This window comes from Diabrotica undecimpunctata, chromosome 9, assembly GCF_040954645.1.
Source record: "Diabrotica undecimpunctata isolate CICGRU chromosome 9, icDiaUnde3, whole genome shotgun sequence".
Taxonomy (NCBI): domain Eukaryota; kingdom Metazoa; phylum Arthropoda; class Insecta; order Coleoptera; family Chrysomelidae; genus Diabrotica; species Diabrotica undecimpunctata.
The window spans coordinates 121,412,132-121,433,892 of NC_092811.1; the positions used below are offsets into that span (position 1 = coordinate 121,412,132).

General features: G+C 35.2%; 1 protein-coding gene across 1 annotated transcript; it reads right to left on the bottom strand.

Annotated features, from left to right (window-relative positions):
- Positions 1–202: 202 nt before the first annotated feature.
- LOC140449962 (uncharacterized) lies at positions 203–19,985 on the bottom strand. Its single transcript, XM_072543379.1, has 6 exons — positions 19,835–19,985; positions 12,326–12,458; positions 11,752–11,874; positions 6,857–7,095; positions 5,284–5,318; positions 203–557 (listed from the first exon to the last, which is right to left on the bottom strand). The coding sequence occupies exons 1-6, from the start codon at positions 19,889–19,891 to the stop codon at positions 245–247; spliced, it is 900 nt and encodes a 299-aa protein (XP_072399480.1). The 5' UTR covers positions 19,892–19,985; the 3' UTR covers positions 203–244.
- Positions 19,986–21,761: the final 1,776 nt, after the last annotated feature.

Here is a 21,761-nt window from a genome sequence, read left to right on the forward strand (position 1 = left end):
CAAATTTCAACGTATCTCGATATTTTTACTTAAACCTAATTTTTATCCCAAACATTCACATCGTATACAATACAAACATGTCATCGTCAAAGTATTTGGGACCTGTTTGTATAAAGTAATTTTTTGAAATATTTGAATTAAAAGCTTAGTTTTGTAGATTAAAGGATGACAAATATATTAATGTATATTGATAAGACTAGTATCAGTATCAAAATATAATCATTTAATCATACAATAAATAGTTTCAATACATTGGATTTGATCTAAACGGTGCTCTTGTTGGTGCCGCTATTACAAATGGCGAAAAATCGCTTGCGACAGTATTTCTGTCTATGTCAGAAACAATACTGCTAGAATAGGGATTTATACTCGTAGACGTAGAAGGAACACTACGAGAGTATGGATTTAGATTATTGGTAGTTTTCTGACCAAAATTCATTGATGCAGCTCTTATAATGCCAGGCAGGTCAATAGGTTCACTTTGTACACTTGGCGAATAATAAGTACTCTCGACTGCTGAATGTTGTAAAGTTGGCTTTGGAATGACTGACGCATCCCTAAAATAAAAAACAGAAGATTGTAAATATTATTGAACAATGCAGTTGAATTTTATGCTGTTACAATTTCGGCGCTTCCCAACTTCGCTATTCCGCTCTTTCATGTAGAAAATGGTGTTATTCTTTATTTTAATTTAAAATCAGTTTCATTTGACGGCAGACTTGTACCTAGCAAATGATTTTAAATATTAAAAATAATTTCAATCCTATGATATACAATAAAAACACAAAATTAAAAGTTAATATAAAACGTTACGTGGAGTATTGTCAACTAACATCTAATGTATTATTAATATAATGTAAAACATGTTCGGCCGCATTCATGAACTCATCGTAAACTCCAGGGAATCGCCTTCGGGGGCATTCTTCTACAATGTGACGGACGTTCTGTTGTTGCGTACCACAGTCACACTCAGAAGTAAGGGCTTTTCCCCATTTATACACTCATGGACAAAAATATCGAATATTTTGGAATTTTCCAATTTTTTTTTGTAGTCACTATTATTTCAAAATAATTTTAGATTATTGGTAATACTCATATAGTAGGCTGATGTACTCAACTGGTTTGAAATATTTTGATGTTTGTTTTGACGTTTATTCAGTGGTTAGTGTCATTCGTACATTTTATCATAAAAATCCTTCTTCACGTAAAGGAAAAATCATACTAATTCGGTTATTTTTAGTTTAATTTATTAAGTTTAATTAAATATTGTTTTGATTTAACTAAGTTTAAAACAAGTATCCCACCAATTCGGTACTGCGATGAAGTCCAAGTAGCGAATATTGTAATTTTGTACGAGGAAGGATATGCCAAAAAGGTTTTCGTACGACGTCTCAGCAGAACTGAATCTATAGTTTCAAATACTCTAAAAAGGTACCGCGAAACAGGAAATTTTGTACGAAGGCCTGGTCAAGGACGCCCAAGGTGCACAACCGCAATTGATGACCGTTTTTTGGTTCTTAATTCTACACGAAATCGTTCATTGCCGTCGATGCACCTCAAAAATGAGCTATTAAATGTTAGACAAGTTAATGCGAGTTCACAAAGAGTTAGACGAAGATCAAAAGAAGCAAACTTAAAGCCCAGACACCTCACCAAAGTGTCTTCTCCAAAATCATAAAGCTCGTCGTTTTGGAATTTGCAAGAACACATATTTAGTGGAATATCGACTGGAACTGAAAAAACGTTGTTTTCACTGATGAGACCAGAATCTTATTATGGAAGCCAGATGGTCAAAACTACGTCTGCAGAAGAGGTGGAGAACGATTCGCCTGCTGCAGTCTCGCCAGACCATTAGTTTTGGACTTGATGGCATAATTCTTTGGGAAGGTATTAGTTGGGAGGTACGTACCGCACTTGTGGAAGTGATTGGATGGATGACTGGTGATTCTTACGTTTAAAACATCCTGCAAGATGATGTTTCGTTATATGTTGGTTACATTGGATATGAAAGATTCACGTTAATGCACGATAATGCTCGACCACATGCCGCTGCCATAGTGAGTAATTATCTTAATGAGGTCCAAATTCGAAGATTGGATTGGCCACCGTCTAGCCCGGATTTAAATCCAATATATCACATGTGGGATCACTTACGCAGCATACGACAAAGAAATCCCGTTCCAAATACGATAGAGCAGCTTCGGCTTGCTGCACACGATGAATGGAATGCAATTTTCCAAGGATATGTCCAAAATTGACTTGCAAGCATGCTGAGAAAGACGCAAGCAGTAATAAGAGCTAGAGGGGGAATACTCGTTACTAATCATGCACTTCTTTCAGTTTAAACCACTTGTTTAAGCAATATAAATTACCATTTAAGTTTAGAGTAAAATAACCTTATTTACCTAATATTAAACATTTATTTTTTTCACAATTTTCTCCGCATAAAAACTTAAAATTGTTCATTAAACATTGTTAAAATAAACTCTATTTTACAATAAACGACTTGATTGACCAGAATTTATTTTGAAAAAACAAAAATTTTAAAATTCTAAAATATTCGATATTTTTGTCCATGAGGTCAGCACATCTACCGCTGCTTACAATCAAAACCATCCGAGGCAAAACTCCAGAGCCCAAAACTTACTAAAAACTACCTGCCCATCCATCGGCAATGTTTTCAGACGAAAACCCAAACCAAAAATTCCTTTCCTACTCACAATAATACTGGCCCTTGCCATTAACAAGCTTCTTGCTGAATACATTGGCATCCAGGAGGCAACTCCTCTCTACTATCGTCGCAATAACTATTAAATGCTCACTTCAAGCTTGCCTAGACAGGGGGGATCGGTTTTCTATGGTTTCCCGATCCCATTGCACAATGATACCTGTCTATTACAGACGATACAGCTGCCCTCACGCGAATCGCGATTCAACATATTTATTATTTATCAAATTGTATACATATAAATTCACATATTCACAAATATTTTTTAGCACAATTCTTGCACAATTCTTGCACAGCCCGCTCCTCCGACGACAAGTCCAAGGACATCAAGGACATCAAGGACGAAAAACCTATAACAGGACATCAAAACACCAGACAAAGAAATCCATCCCAAAAAACGAACAACGATACAATGAGTCGAACCGCTGCTTGTTCTTATTGTGTTTAGAGTTGTCCATGTATTGCGGGTTAGTTCAAACCCTGGCGGTTTTCGATCGATACAGGCCATTTGGTGTACTTCCTGTGATGAGTCGCTCTCCCATTGTCTTCTAAAATCGTTCGTGAGGTTGAAATGTTCGTGATGTAAGGAGTTGGCTCTTAACAATGAAGGATATCTGGAGCGCAATCTGTTTATTTCGATATCAAGCTTATCGTGGTGGAGAATACAACGAAAGCTAAGACCGAGAAATTGCGGACGAACTACTAAACAGTGTTGATGCAGCCAGACGACAAAAATGGATGAAAACTGTGGAAAAATTAGACTTAAGTTAATCAAGCAGAAAAGCATAGTCCTTACTTAGAAAATTTGGTAGTAGCAAACTCCCAACTAGAGACAAAGTACCAATAACTCTCAACAGAGTGGCCTCCCACATTGCAACAACCTCAAGAGCAGTAAAGAGAGTTTCAAAATGCTTCTGCTTGAATGGCCAGCAGAAGGGACTATTGGGTCTGTTTTTCTTTTGTTGGGGCTTTAAATGTATTCCAGAACTTACTGCCTTCTCTGTAATCTAGTTTAGAGGTAGCATCTTCCCACCGGCGAGAGCCTGTACGATAGATATTTTCCTCTGAATTCTAGCAGAGAGTCAGTTATAGTATGTTTTGATAATGGGGTCTCTGTTGATCTTGTGTGTGCTATGTGTAATAGCCTCATATATGAGACAATTTTAATAGCACCAGTGTAGCTACTATCGCTTGTATCAAGTTTGCTTAATCTCGAGAGATTTTCTGTGGTAAAATCTTTGAATATCACCCTGAACGACCTCTAGGTGTGAAAATTATTTCCCTTCCCTTTCCTTGATTATTCAATTAGGTTAATAATAGTCTTGGTGTATGGTAAATTTAGCTAGACGTTAATTTTAAGAAATGTTATTGGCTAAATGGACACAGCTCCCAAAGGCCAAAAAAAAATAATATTTGAATAGATGCCAGTTAACGTCGAGTGTCGGCCGTCTGGTCCGTTTTTTGAAGTTATACTTCTATACGCGCACTCCACGTTGGAAATTTGTATGGGAGTGAATCTGTGAAATCATTACATATGTAAGATAATGAGTAAGAGAGAGACAGAAGATATATTTTCTCTCTCTTCCTCTCTCGAATATAAAAATGTTCCTTTTGTATATATATTTAATATTTTATATATATATATATATATATATATATATATATATACTATTATATATACAATAAAATATTTATTAATATTATTATTTATGTGATGTTTTGTATTATTTATTAAATGTTCATAATTATATTAGTCTTTTGTATTTCAAAATAATAATCTCAATAAATTACTGTATGACCCAGAACTGTCAATTTTGAAATACGTTTGTGTCATGTCCTCGGTAGTATAGTAGTCAGTATCCCAGCCTGTCACGCGGGAGACCGGGGTTCGATTCCCAGTCGGGAAGGACTTTTTTATTAATATTATTACATGGTAAATTAATCACATGCGTAAGTAGAAAAGTTATGTGTATTATTGTCATTTTTAAATACTTATAAATAATGCATTTTAATTCGTATTGTATTATTATACTGAATTATGTTGAAGTGTATTGTATTGTATTTTTATATTAATAACAAAATAAACAATTAATTTTACTGCAGAGTATGTGTTAAAAAATTTTTGCATTCAACTCCTTTCATACATATATGAAAATAAAAATATACATTTTCATCAAAATATTGATTCAATTCTTCATTTACTATACTCCTATTACAGGGCAAATGTTGTTTATTAATTGTTAGTAAGTTGTAATTAATTCTGTTTCTCTTTCTGCTATGTCTTACCTATAGCATTACATATGTAATGATTGTGCAGATTGACTCCCAAATAAATTTATAACAGCGAATGCGTGTATAGAAGTGTAACTTTTACCGGAAGTCCCACTGGACTGCCACGCCCGTTTTTATTTGATTGTGACGCTGAACGTGGGTATTTAGAATTTTCAGTGTTGCCATATTTAGCGCTTACCTGTAACACCGTTATTGAAAAATTAACACAGTAACTACAGTGTTCACTGTAACTCTTATCATTTGCTTATACATTTTATACTTACAAAACTGCATTGTTTGCCTTCTTACGAACTGCATACTGAAACAAAACATTTGTTTGTAGTGTAGTTGTTTCCAAAAATTTTTTTTTTATTAAAAATATTTCAAAAAGTAACTATTAAAAATTATGCGACATAAAAAAGTAACCAAAAAATTGCAAAGGTATTTGTTCGATTTTAACAATTTTTGTTTTGATTTAGTTAGGTTAAGTTTACTCTATTATTTTTGTTTCTAGAGCAGATATGAGGATGATATCTATATCTATGATGATGATGATGATATCTATGATATCTATAGAGAGCACATTCGAGGAACTGCAAATTATGATGGGGGAACTAGCAGCCAGCTCCCAATACGTCGCCCTAAAAAAAAAGAATATGAAAAAAACAAAAATATTGACAAACACAGATGACCCCAGACGTATAACTATAAATAGCAGTGAGGTAGAACAAATCCAGGAATATATCTACCTAGGCCAAATCCTGAGACTTGAGAAAGAGAACCAAAGTGCGGAAATTACTAGAAGAGCAAGGCTAGCATGGGCAGGATTTGGAAAACTTAGTTGGATACTTAAGAACCGCAAAATACCCCAATACTTGAGGAGCAAAGTGTTTAACCAATGCATCCTTCCTATCATGACATATAGATATCAAACCTGGACCCTAACCAAGGCAAACATAAATAAACTAGCCAGAACAGAAAGAACAATGGAAAGAGCAATATTAGGTATACAACTGTCAGATAAAAAGAGGAACGACTGGGTAAGATCCAAAACAAAAGTAGAGGACATAGCAACAAAAATTGCCAAACTTAAATGGAGCTTCGCGGGCCACACTGCTAGACAAAAAGACCAACGTTGGAATACTACAATACAACATTGGAGACCTTACGAAAGTAAACGACTAAGAGGAAGACCACAGATGAGATGGGTTGATGACATTAAAAGAATATCCGGAACAAATTGAAAATATGTTGCTCAGGATAGAGACTAATGGAAGGAGTTGGGAGAGGCCTATGTCCAAATATGGTCGACGGAAGGCTAAGAAGAAGAAGAGAGCAGATATGAGAAAACTACAGCCCGCGGACTATCTCCTGCCCGCGAAGCGTTAAGATCGGGTCCTGCGTAGTGTATGGGTGTGTTTGGTGTTATTTTATTATCGAAAAATCACGTCTATATGGCACGAAAACTAAGATTAGAGAGTTAAGCACACTGCCTCTTTTGTCTGTTCGATTCAACAGCAGAGAAGAATTCGTGGTATACTCGTCTTGTTATTGCCGAAACAAAAATCAGAGAGAGGTGTCAAAACGCAAGTTTTGACAGACACTCACAGAGTGGAGAGAAAAACGTCTGTTGCTACCGGGAGTCAAACGGTCGAGAGAGGGTTTATTTTTCATTTTCTTAGGTATGTCTGTATTTCTTAAGGGTGGGGTTAGAGTGGGAGTAGAAATTATTACTAAGGCTTGGATTAAGATAATGATTTTTAATATTGAGGTTGAAATTATAGTAATTAATACATCAAAAAATATAACATGGTTCTTCACATATTAAAAATTGAACAAATTGTTACTGTTTCTTACCTGTATACCAGTTTTAAGTTGGCAGTAAACCAAAGACCAATTCAAGGGCAACAATGTGTATCCACGGGCGCCCAAGCTCAAAACAATACCCGCAGCTGTCCGACAGACCAAATCTGTACACTTCATGTAATTTTTAAGAAGAAGACATGAGGTCACGAGATCTAAAAGACACACAATGCCTGTTATGATACCCCATGCGATGATTACTTTTGCTGCATAGGATTTGTTTCGATACACAGCTAAAATAAGAAATAACTAATTTAAAAAAATGGTGAATCATTGTCAGTCACTATATAGAAGATGAATAAATCAAAATCTCCCAGAAGATAATTTAAAAACTGTAAAAATGTCCTTCTGTTATAGCGAATCAAGAAGTTTCCACGTTTCAATGTATTTATTTTCTCTTTGTTTTGTTAATTTTGTGAGACATTGTAATTTTATCTGACGTTCTTTCTGACGATATTGTTTTAAGACCTATTTGCAAATTTCTGCAGTAGGTAGTAAAAACTTCCAGTAGGCCTAGATATTTATTTTGAAATATTCTAAATAATAATTCATTTTTAAAGATGCTACAATACTTTACTTTCTTGTGCATTTCATCGTTTTCAACCGAAACAGGAATTTGCCAACATTGTTGCTGATCTTCGATTAGAGAAGGTACTCGAAGAAGAAATTTTGTTTCATCAATATATTATTATCGTTATTATTTTTTATTATTATCGGATATCTACTAAAACCGCAACATCTAGACATTCTGTTATATTCTAAGATATATATATATATATATATATATATATATATATATATATATATATATATATATATATATATATATATATATATATATATATATGTATATGTCCACTACTAGACATAGGCCTTCCTTAAACTCCTCCATTCTTTACGATTTTGTGCTCTTTGTTGCCAATTTTTGGTGATACGCCTAATGTCGTCAGACCAACATGTAGGTGGTCTTCTTCTATTACGTTTGTCTGCTCTTGGCCTCCAATTTGTAATTTTGCTCGTCCATCTTGAGTCGTGCATTCCCGCTACATAGCCTGCGCAGTTTAATTTCACTTCCGCTATGCGTTCCACAACATCAGAAATACTCATCCTCGTTCGCAGATCTTCGTTTCTTATTCGGTCCCGCAACGTCACTCCCAGACCTCCCAGACCTCCCGTCACTCCCATAGACCTTTCCATTCGTCTCTGTGCCGTAGTCTTGGTGAGAGTCATAGTCTCCGCCCCATAGGTCATGACCGGTAATACGCATTGGTCAGATACTTTTCTTTTGGTATCTTATCATGTATTGCTATCTCTGCTGATTCTTATTTCATGACCAAAATACGTATATTTCTCCACCAGTTTACCTCTTTGCCTTGAATAGTTAAATGGTTGTTGGGGACCATATTTGTCACAAACTTAGTTTTGGTCAAAATCATTCTAAGGCCCACCTTCGAACATGCAAAGTCCAATTCATTTAACATATCTGTTGCTTCTCCTAAATTTTCTGTGATAAAGACAATGTCTTCTGCAAAACGGAGATGGTTAAGCTTCTCGCCGTCTATTGTTCCTCCTCTGTGGTCCCAATTGATCATATTAAAGGCATACACTAATGCCGTTATGAATAATTTCGGTGACAATGTATCTCCTTCCCTTATCACACGTTTTATTTTTATTTGTCGGGTTTTATCGTGTATCTTAACAGTCATAGTGACATTTTTGTAAATGTTGTAAATAAGTTCACTATACCTATGGTCAATTCTGCTGTCATTCATTGCTTCTATAAAGCTGTCTATTTAGATCGTGTCGAACGCTTTATGAAAATCTATGAAAGTGAGGACAAGAGGTTTTTTGTATTCTATAGATTTGTCAATGAGTGTCTTTACCGTATGAAGGTGATCATTGGTACCATAATTTAAACGGAATACTGCCTGCTCTCTCGGTTGGTAGAAATCTAATTTTTTTCTCCAATCTTGATGTCACTAACCTAGTGAAGAGCTTGTATATGTGGTTCAACAGGCTAATAGGTCTATAATTTTCTAGGTCCGTTCTACATCCTTTTTTATGAAAAAGGATGGTTATATCGTTGTTCCATTCTATGGGCACCTCTCTTTGCTGCAAACATAGATTAAACAGTTTCCTTAATTTATTTAAAAGCATATCTCCTCGATTTACGATAGCTTCTATTACAATTCCATCTCATCTACCTTTATCTCTGGCATTAGTTTGGAACCTTGACTCATGATCTTCTTTGAAATGGCTATTTGTATTCCTGTTTGATTTAACAGAAAAAATAATAGATGGAGTGAATACATAAGAGAATTGTTTGAGGACAACAGAAATAACATTGTTCAGGTAAATGGTGAAACGGGACCTGAAATCCTAAAATGTGAAGTAGAAGCGGCACTTAGAAATTCCAAAACTGGAAAGGTAAATGGAGCTGATTAGGTTCCTACTGAATTGCTAAAGCTCTCGAATCATGACTCAATAGGTATAATATTGCACTTATTTAACACAATATACAAAACTGGTATTATACCATACTAGTATTATAGCCAGGAGTGGCTGTTGTCTACATTCGTTACACTGCCAAAGAAATCCAATGCAAAAGAATGTTCAGAATATCGAACAATATATTTAATGAGCCATCTACTAAAGATATTTCTAAAAGTCATCCACAACCGAGTTTATCAAATGTTCTTACACAAAGATGCCTAGACGTTAATCAGGAAGTACATGCATGTTTTATGGATTTTTAAAAAGCGTTTGACAGAGTCCGCCATGATAAGCTAAAAGACATTCTTGAAAGAAAGGGCATAGATAATAAAGATCTGCGAATAATTCTCAATCTATATTGGAATCAGAAAGCTAACATCAAAATAGAAAATGAGATATCACAAGCAATAGAAATACATAGAGAAGTACGACAAGGATGCATTTTGTCACCGCTGCTATTTAATGTTTACAGCGAAAGCATCTGCCAGGAAACCCTTTTGCGAGCAAACGAAGGAATCGTAATCAATGGAGAGGTTGTAAATAATATTCGATACGCAGCCGACACTGTACTAGTTGCAAGAACAGTAGAAGAATTACAACGATTACTTACAAATATAAATATTGCCTGCAACAATTATGGCATAAGTATCAATATCAAAAAAACTAAGTATATGGTCTTCAGTAAGAACACGACACAACCAGCACATATTAGTATAAACGTCATTCAAATTGAAAAAGTATTAAGTTACAAATACATAGGTACTTCAATAAACGAAACTGGAGACCAAAACAATGAAATAAAAAGACGTTTCGAAATCGCCAGGGCCAGTTTCATAAGCATCCCTCTCCGATTAATAATGCTAAGGGGCTACGTATTTAACACGCTATTATACGGTGTAGAGGCCTGGACTCTCAAGCAGAACAATATAAAAAATATTGAAAGTTTCGAGATGTCATGCTACCGTCGAATGCTGAAGATAAGTTGGGTTGAAAGAGTCACAAACTTTGAAGTAATACGAAGGATAGGAAAAGACCCAGAAATTTTGTCAACGATCAAACGAAGCAACCTCAAATATCTGGGTCACCTGATGAGAGGAAATAAATACGCATTACTTCAAAATATAATGCAAGGAAAAATAGAAGGAAAACAGAATCCAGGCCGTAGAAGAATGTCATGGCTGCGTAATTTCAGAGAGTGGTTTGACTGTATCACTAATGAACTCTTTAGGTCAGCTGTAAACAAGGTCAGGATAGCCTTGATGATCTCCAATCCCCGATAGGAGTGGCACAAGAAAAAGAAGATTCCTGTTTGATCTTCTAGTCTAATTTCATATAATTCCTCGTAAAACTCTTCGACGACCTGTATTAACTCGTCTCTACGTGATATTATTTCATTTTGCTTGTTTCTTAATTTATGTTTTCGTATTTCCCATTCGTTAGATTTCTACGTAGAACTTTTAGGCTATTATTTTTCTCTTATTATCGGTTTTAAATATCCTTAAATCTCTCCTGATTGCCTTCCAAACAGTTTTATTCATTTCTCTTAGAGTGTGGCTGTCTGCATTCTTATCACTTCTCATTTGTCTTCTGTGATCCAGCAGCGTTTTAGTATATGGATTTATTTTAATTTCTGATTTTCTTTTAGGACAGTGCACTCGGTGACTTTCTTGTAAGGCGTTTATGAAGCAAATATTCAAGTCGTTAAGATCGTTCTCGGAGGTTTCATACAGTAGTAGCTTATTATTGATATGTGCCTGATATTGGTTAATATCTAATGGTATACAATGGTAAAAATATCATCAGATTTATTTTTAATCATTATGTTTCTTTCTCTTTTTGTGTTGATTTGGACTTTCGCTCGTATCATTCTGTGCTCACTGCTTGTGGTGAACTTGTTGAGTGCTGTTACATCTTTAATTATTTGTTTTTTTTTTTTTTTTTCACTAATGATGTAGTCGAGTTCGTTCCTTATTCTACCGTTTAGACTTTCCCAGGTCCATCTTCTTTGCATATTTTTGTGAAAGAAGCTGTTCATGTTGAATAATAGATATTTCTCGTTAATCAATACTAATCGAATATCTAAATCGTCCTCATCCTCTGAATCATATTCTATGTATATTAATTATCACCGATGCAATATCTTCTGGCTCTTTAGATACGCGTTGGTAAGCTTCTTTTATCAACAGTTCTACCGTTTTTTCTTTAAAATCGACATTGTTTGAAGCAATAATACCTTTTCACTTGATTCCACACCATACCAATTGGGTTTAGCTCACAATGGTAAGGCTGCAGTCTCAAAATCTTAACGCCCTATTTTCCGCAATTGTTTTAATTTTGGACTTGTCGTACTCGTCTCTAAACATGTATTTAAAAATATTTATTTTTAATATATTTACCAAAAAATTGAAGAGAAGATACTGCACTCCATACTGTATTAAAAATAAAATGAAAACACATCAAAATAAAAAAATCGTGTGGTTTTATGGATGCGTATTTATACTGTGGAATCTCAGAGTCCCCTACAAAAAATAAACACAGTGAACTTGTATAAAATCGAATCGCATCATCGTTAACAAAGGGCATAGCCGGATAGGAACGTCAAAATTGCCCCAGGGGAAACTTGACCCCATATTTTGGGGTATGGTTCGAAATCACACAAGATTAAGATTCACTAAATTTTAGCCCAAAATATTGACACATAACCTCAAAATTCCTTAAAACGTCAAAAATCGTTTTTTGGCCATAACTCGCTTAATTTTTTAACAAAATAGATTTTTTTTGAGTTAAAGCTTTTTTTGTGCTCTACAAAATATTTGAACGAAAATGAGGGTTAGGGGCCTGGGGTAATTTTGACATTTTCATCCGGCTATGCCCTTTTCGGCATATGACAGGTTCCGGGTTACTTAGACAAATATTAACTACTATTAACAGTTCAAATTAGAGCTAATGAAAAGAAAAATACATACTTACATATATAATACCTATACAAAATACTATTAACTACGTTAATGAACTTCGGATTACTTGATATAACCTCCGTTTTATATGTCTTATGAAGTATTATACTCGTCAAAGAAAGACCTGCCCAAGTAACACCTTGTAACTAAAAATGTACGAAAATGTTATTAGAATATGATATTCAAAATTGACTTTTTGATACAGTATGGTAAGTTTTAAATTAGATATACACACTATGAATGGCAACACTGCGCGCTGCCCACTTTCCAGTAACCTCCGTTGCCCCGTCGCCAATAATTTGTCATTATGCAGTGGTTAAAACAATAACAGCTTAGATTTTTAATTTATTTTTGTAAACAAAATGTCTGTTTATACGCCCGCAAAAAAGGTTTAGATAATAAAATGGTTTTATGGTGGTAATTCTGCACACCAGTGTGTAGATTTATTTCCTGTGTTTTTTGAGGAGAGACCAATTCCTTGCGTATAATCAGTTCATAATATTGTTAAAAATTTTGAGAGTTATTATTGATTCGAAAATTGCAGAAAATGTCACGCTGAAGAAGTGTCACCCGAAAAAGTTGAGGAAAGAGAATACTGGGATACAAAAATTTGTGCAACAATCGAGGTAGATTCAACACGTCCAAGTAGAAGCGTTGCTGGAGAGTTACTGCCTAAGACTAGCATCTTAGGAGACCACATAATAGGTCAATCTTTTATTGAGGGCAACTTGAATAGTAGAGTATATCTCGATTTGTTACAGAATCATGTTTTTCCCGCTATTCTCAATTTTCCTGATGTAAATTTGGAGAATGTTTGGTTCCATCAAGACGGCTGTTCAGTTCACAACGCTCGAATAATTAAGCGACTACTTAAACAATACTTTCCGGAATCAAGTTGTCAGTGGAACAGGCGATATTAAGAGGCCTGCGCGATCTCCAGATCTTACACCCACGAACTTCTTTTTTGGAGACATTTAAAAAGCATCATCTACGATCATCCTGACGCTAAAGCCCAAAATTTGGATGAATTAAAAAACTGAATAAGAGAAAGAAAGCAATCAAAAATAAGAAAGCACCGGGACCTGGAGGCATCTTACCTGAGCTTATAAAATACGGATCAAAAAAATTACACCGGATGATACAATGGATATTTCAGAAAGCCATAAATGGAGAACAGCTCCCAAAGGAATGGACGGCGGCATATATGACATCTATATTTAAGAAAGGAGATAGAAAACGATGCGAAAACTACAGAGGAATAAGCGTAATATCATCAATAGGAAGATTATATGGGAAGATACTGCGAGAAAAGATAGAGCAAGCGATAAAAGGCAAAATCGGAGAGGATCAGGCAGGCTTCACGGCAGAAAGATCATGCATAGACCACATATACACACTGGAACAACTGTTGGAAAAGAAAAAAGCAAAAAATAGAGATATACCAAGGTCAGAACTATGGGAGGCAATGTACAAATTAGAAATACAGACGGAACTCATAGAAGCTACAAAAGCTCTGTATAAAGAAAATAAAGTGTCCATTAAAATGGAAACAAGAATCATAGGAGACTTCACCACAACAAAAGGGCTCCTGCAGGGTTGTTCCACATCTCCAACCCTATTCAAAATATACTTAGAGAAAGCCTTGACTACATGTAAAAGAAAATGCGAAGGCATGGGAGTACCGGTACGGAACGAATACCTATATACATTGAGTTTTGCAGACGATCAAGTAGTGATTGCACAAGACCAAGACGACCTCAGCTACATGATGAAGAAACTACAAGAAGAATATACCAAGGCTGGCCTAGATATTAACCTCGCGAAAACAGAGTACCTATCTACAAGTGAAGAAGACATAGAAGATCTACAGATTGATGACAACGTAACAATCAAAGGAAAGGATAAATTCAAATACCTGGGGTTTATAATCACGAAAAAGGCAACAACAGAGGAAGAAATTACACAAAGATTAGGACAAACAAGAACAGCAATCCGACAACTTAACTCAGTATGGTGGGATAGACACCTAAATATGAAGACAAAAACGCAGATTTATAAAACATTAGTGCGAAGTATTATGACATATGGAGCTGAAAATTGGATCATAAACAAGAAAACCAGCAGTAAGATAGTAGCAACAGAGATGGAATGCCTGCGAAGATGCTGCAGAGTAACAAGAATGGATAGGAGAAGTAATGACGAAATAAAGCAAAGAACATCAATAGAAACAGACATACTAACATATATAGAACAAAAAAGACTAAAGTGGTATGGACATATAAGAAGAACTAGCGACAGCAGATGGATAAGGAGAATAACCGAATGGAGCCCCATAGGAAGGAGGAAAAGAGGACGACCCCGAAAATCCTGGAGGAACGAAGTAGACGACGCCATGAGTAAGAGAGGACTAAACGATGGAGAATGGAACAACAGAGAGAGATGGAAACGGTTGAGCGAGGGAAGGCAGTGAATACTGTAGAATCCCTAAATATATATAATAAGAGAAGTCTCCAATTTTGTTACAGCAGAAACTCTTTCATCTGTCCGCAGAAGTTTTTATGACAGATTCAGATACTGTTCAGCCATCTTCTTCTTCTAGTGCCGTCTCCACTAATGAAGGTTGGCTATAATCATTGCAAATTTGTCTCTATCTTCTGCTTTTCTTAAGAGCGTCTATGTGTTTAATCCGGTCCAGTCGCGAATGTTTTTCAGCCAGGATATTTGTCGTCTACCAAGACCCCCTTTTCCTTCGATTTAACCCTTCATAATCAGCTGCAACAGCTCGTACTTGTCATTTCGAAGTATGTGCCCCAAATATGCTGTCGTTCGCCTTTTAATTGTGGTCAAAAGTTCTCTGTCTCTTCCCATTCTGTGCAACACCATTTCGTTCGTAATATGATCGGTCCATGGTATCTTCAAAATTCTCCTAAAAAGCCACATCCCAAAAGCTTCCAGTTTTCTCATTAAGTCAACATTAACAGTTCAGGCTTCGACACCATAAAGAAGAATAGAGTGGATATAACATTTCACCATCCGATATCGGATTTGCAGATTAAGTCTTTGATTACTTAGAAATTTCCTCATCTTCAAAAAGCCTGCTTTTGATTGCTCTTTTCTTGAGCAAATTTCTGATTTCGTATTCAGATCTTCCGTAATCCGGTCTCCTAAGTATTTCATTTTGTCCACTTGCCCAATATCCTCATTTTTTCTGGATCCTTGTAATGGCTTTGCCCCTCTTACTGATAACCATGGTTTTTGTTTTATTTATGTTTATTGTTAAACCAAACTGTTCCCCAGTATCACAAATTGTGTTTAGTAACGTCTGCAGGTCTGTCTCACTTTCAGCGATAATGACTGTATCGTCAGCTTAACGGATATTATTTATATTTTCACCATATATCTTGATCCCTTCTGTACAGTTTTCAAGTGCTTGCGTAAATAACTCTTCGGAATATATATTAAATAGTAATAATGAAAGTACACAGCCCTGTCTCACTCCTCTACTTATCTGTTGCGCATCCGTGCTATTTCCATCTAATGTTACCGCAGCTTGTTGGTTCCAATATAGATTTCTCCTTATGTTAATGTAATTTTGTCGAAAGCTTTCTCATAATCTATAAACGCAACGAAAAGATCTTTTTGTTGGTCTCGACATTTTTGGGCAAGAGTTGTGAAACTATACAGAGCTTCCACTGTTCCGAAAGCGAAACTGTCTATTACTCATATCGACTTCGCACTTTCTGAATATTGTTGCATGTATAATCTTTAAAAATGTTTTTAATAAGTGTGACATTAAGCTGATTAATCTATAGTCATTACAGTGTTTGGGGTTCTTGATTTTTGGTAGCGGAACAAAGGTCTGTAGCAGCCATTCTGTAGGTATCTCACCAGATTTGTATATGTTGTTAAAGAGTATAGTTATTGCACTTAAATTGTCTTCGTATATAAGTTTAATCAGCTCGATATGAACTTCATCTGGCCCAGGGGCTCTGCCAGATTTTAAGTTGTTTATAGCATGTTGGACTTCAGATTTTAATATCGAAACTTCCTCGTTATCAATTTGTGTTGGTTCCGTTCTTGTGTCCATGAAAAGGTCTTCAATATATTTAGTCCATACTTTATTCCACGTTTTATTTCAATTGGGTTATCAATAGGTTTATTGTTTTTGTCAATTAATCGGTTAGGTGTATTTGTTCGTGATTTTCCAGATAATTCTTTCACTTTTTTATGTAAATTATAATGATCATGCTTTTTCTGCAATTCTTCCACTTCGATGCATATTACCATCATCTACTTTTCCTTGGTCTCTTTTATTTTGTTCCTTATTAATTTGTTTTTCTCTGTACTTATTTGGGTTTTTGTTTCTATATTTTCTTCTTTGTTCCATGATTTCCAGTATTTCTTGAGTCATCCAAGGTTTTCGGCTTTCTGTTTTCTTTTGTAAAGTTTCTTTCTGTGTTTTTATAACAGAATCTTTAATTTTGCTCCACATAATGTTCACATTCTCAGTGTTTTTCATTTCTGATGTTAATTTCTTCATTTCTTGATTGATACGAAGTGAAGTCTCAGCACGGATTTCATTTATCTTGAGTAACTGAGTATTCACCTTAGAACTTTTGGATTTTATTATCTTTTTTACCCTCAGTTTCATTTTTGAGACAAAAAGGTTATGGTCAGAGGGGACATCTGCTCCAGGAAAAGTCTTAACGCATACAATGGAATTTCTAAATCTTAGATTGGTTAGAATAAAGTCGATCTGCTTTCTAATCCAATTTTGTTCATTATCCTGTGGTGACCTCCAGGTATACAGTCTACGGAATGGTAATCGAAACCATGTGTTCATAATAGCCAGGTTTTCTTCTTGACAAAATTCAGCCGTAGAAGGTCAAATATTTGAATCATTTCTGTAGGGCATAAAGAATTATTTAATCCACGCCGTCTCGTATGGTCGTTTGTTCCTCGAAAACGTTGAATGACTCGTGATATTGTAGTATGAGATACTCCTAACCTCAAGCTTATTTCACGACAACTTAACACTACATCAGCTAAAGTAATTACCTCAGTAACATTCATCTCGGCTCAGATTTCTTAAAATACGGTCCATGTCAACTAACATACGCAAAATAGCAAAACAATTTTTTGAAATGTAAACAATATTGACAGTCTAAAACTGTCCTGTCAAATTGTTTGTGATATAATCACGTTATGCTTTGAGCGTACTTTTCTTTTTTAATAATAAAAATATCGATCATTTTTTTACGAAAATGTTGAAAAAAATGAAGCTTTTTGAAATTTTAATAAAATGTAGGGTTTGCTTTAAATAAATTCCACAGTGTGTTGTAAAATAAGATTAAAAATCAAATTTATTTTTAAACCTTGTATATAGGTGAAACGTTAACATTTCCCAGAAAAAATAATACAGTAATTACTTAAAAATAGGTCTGCAATGCGAAAAAAAAATATTGAAATCCAATTAAGGATACACAAGAAAAATAGCTTAAAAATTATGGTAGAGCTGAGATGGTGCGTTAATTTTGGAGAGTAAAAAAATCACGTAATGCGTTGAACGTACTTTTCTTTTTTGATAATAGAGATATCGTGATGATTTTTTACGAAAATGTGAAGAAAGAATGAACCGACCTCAAAATATTAATAACATGTAGCGTTTGTTTCTAAAACATTCCACAAGGTGTTGCAAAATTAGATGAAAAAACACAACTTTATTTTTACACCCTGTATATAGATAAAACGTTGACATTTCTCAAAAAACATTAATTTAGTTATTAATTATAAATATACCTACAATGTGAAAAATAAATAATGGAAATTAAATTAAGGGTTCAGAAGAAATATAGTTTTAAAATCATGGTCCATTTTAGGTGGTGCGTTAATTTTGGAGAGTAGTATATATATTAATTACTATTTAAATGGGAATAAGCCACAATTGAAGGATAAAGTACGTTTATTGACGTTTCAATTTCCACTTCGGAAATCGTTCTCAAAATACAAACATTAGTAAATTGAATTTATATATTTATATATTTATATATATACACTGCCGAGCATAAAATTAGGGTCACCTTGTAATTTGAATTCATTTTAGAAATTATTATTCCTTTTTATTTATTTTCGGTTGTAACATCGTTTACTTATGGATTTCTTGAACAAAATTGTTGTTGTTGCTGTTTCGATGAGCGTTTGAGATAAAAATAGCCACTTACCCTAATTCCTAAAAACCATTACCAGCATAGTTTTTGTTTCTTTGGGTTTAACGTCAATTGTCAATTTTTTTGTAGTGTGGTTATTGTTATTTTATTGCAATTAACATAAGTTCTATTGTGGCAGCAAGAACTGTGGCGTCGTTAGAAGATGGCCACAGTTAGCGCGAAACTGCGAGAGACATTGGTGTGTGTAGCAAGTATGATGACGGTACGAAGATCAGTCTGCTTACTCGAAGACCTTCAGATCGAGGTAGAACTGCAACATATTTTTGTCATTTCTAGTGCTTTAAGACACCTAACGGTCACGGCAGTTTCCCTTCGAAATTATCTGCAAGAAGTGGGAAATAGAAACGTAAGGGAATGGACAGTTAGAAGGCGACTTTATGCTGCTGGTTAATTTTCTCAAACTAGAGTAACTGGACTGCTGCTTTCTCTTGAACACCGAATTGCCAGATTGTAAGAGTGTGTGTGACAAACGTATAGGAGTGTGCTGATGTCTAGGCGAGAGATATGCTCAAGCATGTATTGAGGATTGGGATTGGGATATTGATTGCGCATAATTACCTGACACAGGTTCCAGAAGACAATGCTTTACCTTTTAATAATATTCTTGAAGACGATGCAACATTTACGCATGATAATGCACGGCCCCACACTCCTCGGATAGCTACTGAGTATCTTGACGAGGTTCAAATCACACGATTTGTTTGGCCCGCTCGCAGTCTAGATATCAAACCCATAGAACATGTTTTAAATGAGATGAAGAGACATTTACCCAGTAAGGAGCCGACCCCCAGAAATTCAAGAGAGCTTCGCGACATATTGGTGAAGGAATGGAACAATCTTCCGCAGAGTGTTATTCAAAATCTGATCCAAAGCATACCCCATCGTTTCCAAGCCGTTATAACTGCCAGAGGAGGGAATACTCGCTACGTTACGTTCTTAAAATTTCTTTTGTTTCAACAAAAAGCACATCAAACTAAAATTGTCCCTTTTCAGTAATTAGTTTATCAAAAAAGTTGTTTATTTTTATTACTTTCAATAAACTTTATGGGACAAAAACGTTGTTTTCTTTAAGCAGTCAGTTAGTAAACTACTTTACAACCAAAAATACTCAAAAAAGGATATTAATTTCTAAAATAAATATATATATATATATATATATATATATATATATATATATATATATATAGCGTCAAAAAACGTATCAAGATATAAAACCACTGACACAAGCCAATTACAAGTAGTGTACTTAATAAATAAATCGTTTAATATATTTAGGGGAAGATAAAAGTACTTACAGTTCCTAAACCGCTACTTAAAAAGACAAAAAACCGTTGCGTGTGTGTAAGAAACATTTTAAACTCCGTTAGTAAAACCCATATAGTAACGTCAGTTTCTGAAAATTATACATATCTGATTTTTTTTTCTAAGATTAAGATATATAGATAGAAGATTAGAACCATTTTAAATACATCAACTAAATTTAAAATATCAGTAATAGCGTAAGTGGATTATTCAGTTAGTTTTATCAAAATTACGTTATGTTACTGAAACCGACTAAATCTAATTTATCAACAATATCACAAAATACAATACAGGATGCTTTAAGTTTTCGATTACTAATAAATAATTGGAGAATAATAGATAATATACTCATGACATTAGAAGTGTTACACCTAAAAGGAATAAATTCTTGAACTTAATTGTTTGGCAACAGAATGACAACATTTAAAACATGCTCTGATGACAATATCAATGTTTTATCTTTTCTACTTTTTAAAAAGTTTTACCTTTAAATTTTTTTGTGAAGATACCGATTTGTAAAAACCGGTTTGTATAGAAATTTTTAGTTATTATTCCTCAGTCTAATTGTTTTCAGTGTAAGAAAATGCCTCAAGTTCGAAGACATCAAAATTACCACCATGTAAGCGATTTTGACAGGGGCAGAATTATTGCGTATAGAGATATGGGTTTGTCGTATCGCGAAATAGGCCGTCGCGTTAATTGTACGGCAATGACGGTTATGCGTGTCTGTCGTGTGTGGACAAACGAAGGTAGAGGAACACGAAGAAGACCTACTGGTCAACCGAGGCGTACCACAGAGCGTCAAGATAGGCGCTTTAGATTCCTTGCTCTGCAAGACGGTTTTGCTACTACGCGTCAAATTGCTGACCAATGGTTTGGAGTAGTAGGTAGACCTGTTAGTATACTTACACTATATCGTCGCATTCGAGCCTTTGGACTCGTTTCATTCCGCCCACGACTAGTGCTTCCTTTGACTGCGGATCACTGTCATCAACGTTTGAATTGGTGCAAAGAACGGCAGCATTGGGTGGCAGAATGGCGTAATGTAGCATTCAGCGATGAATCAAAATTCTGTTTAGGAATGCATGATGGTCGTAGGATGGTAAGACGCCGCCGTGGAGAACGACGAGATATCGGGTTTGCTGTTGAGAGACATGTACACAGGACAGTTGGAGTAATGGTTTGGGGGGCTATTGCCTATGGTAGCCGATCACCACTTGTGTTTATTCAAGGCAATATGACAGCTGCGCGTTACGTTGATGACATCTTACAGACCACTTTACTGCCTTATCTCGATGGCCGTTGAGACGTCCTTTTTCAGCAAGACAACGCGCGTCCCCATATTGCTCGTCAAACTATGGACTTTCTTCAAGAAGCTGGCGTTAATGTTTTGCCGTGGCCACCCCATGCTCCGGATTTAAATCCTATCGAACATGTATGGGATATAATGGGAAGGAGACTGTCCACTTTGCACCATCCTCCACAGACTCTGATACAGTTAATACATGAAGTTCAAGTTGCTTGGAACGAGGTGCCACAAGCGAATCAGTTTTAATCCTTATTGTTCATGCAAAGCAAACATGTCTCTTTGTCGATTTGGGTACTGGCCATTAGAACAAAAACTATGAAAGCTCAGGTCTATTTCTATTTCATGATCGCAAGCGGATGAACGTACCTACATCACGAAGTCAGTGTTAAATGTATTGAACTATCATCTGAACTTAAAAAATGGTGATGTTTTAACTATTACTGTGGAAAAAGTTTCGAAAATGTGCGATGTGAGTGTTTGCAAAATTTATGACATCCGCGAATTGGCCCAGCAAGGCGTACTGAAACCGGTACAAAAAAAAGGAAGAAAAACAGTTTCCAGTCCAATTCACATGAGAATACTTACGATGGGGGAGTGAAATCTCGAATAAG

Coding starts and splice junctions, on each gene's coding strand:
- LOC140449962 (XM_072543379.1), bottom strand. CDS start 19,891: ATGTTTCTTACACACACGCAACGGTTTTTTGTCTTTTTAAGTAGCGGT. Junction 7,096..11,751: donor ATCTTCTCTTCAATTTTTTG/GTAAATATATTA, acceptor TTCTTATTTTAG/CTGTGTATCGAAACAAATCC. Junction 558..5,283: donor AAGGCAAACAATGCAGTTTT/GTAAGTATAAAA, acceptor TTTTTATTTTAG/GGATGCGTCAGTCATTCCAA.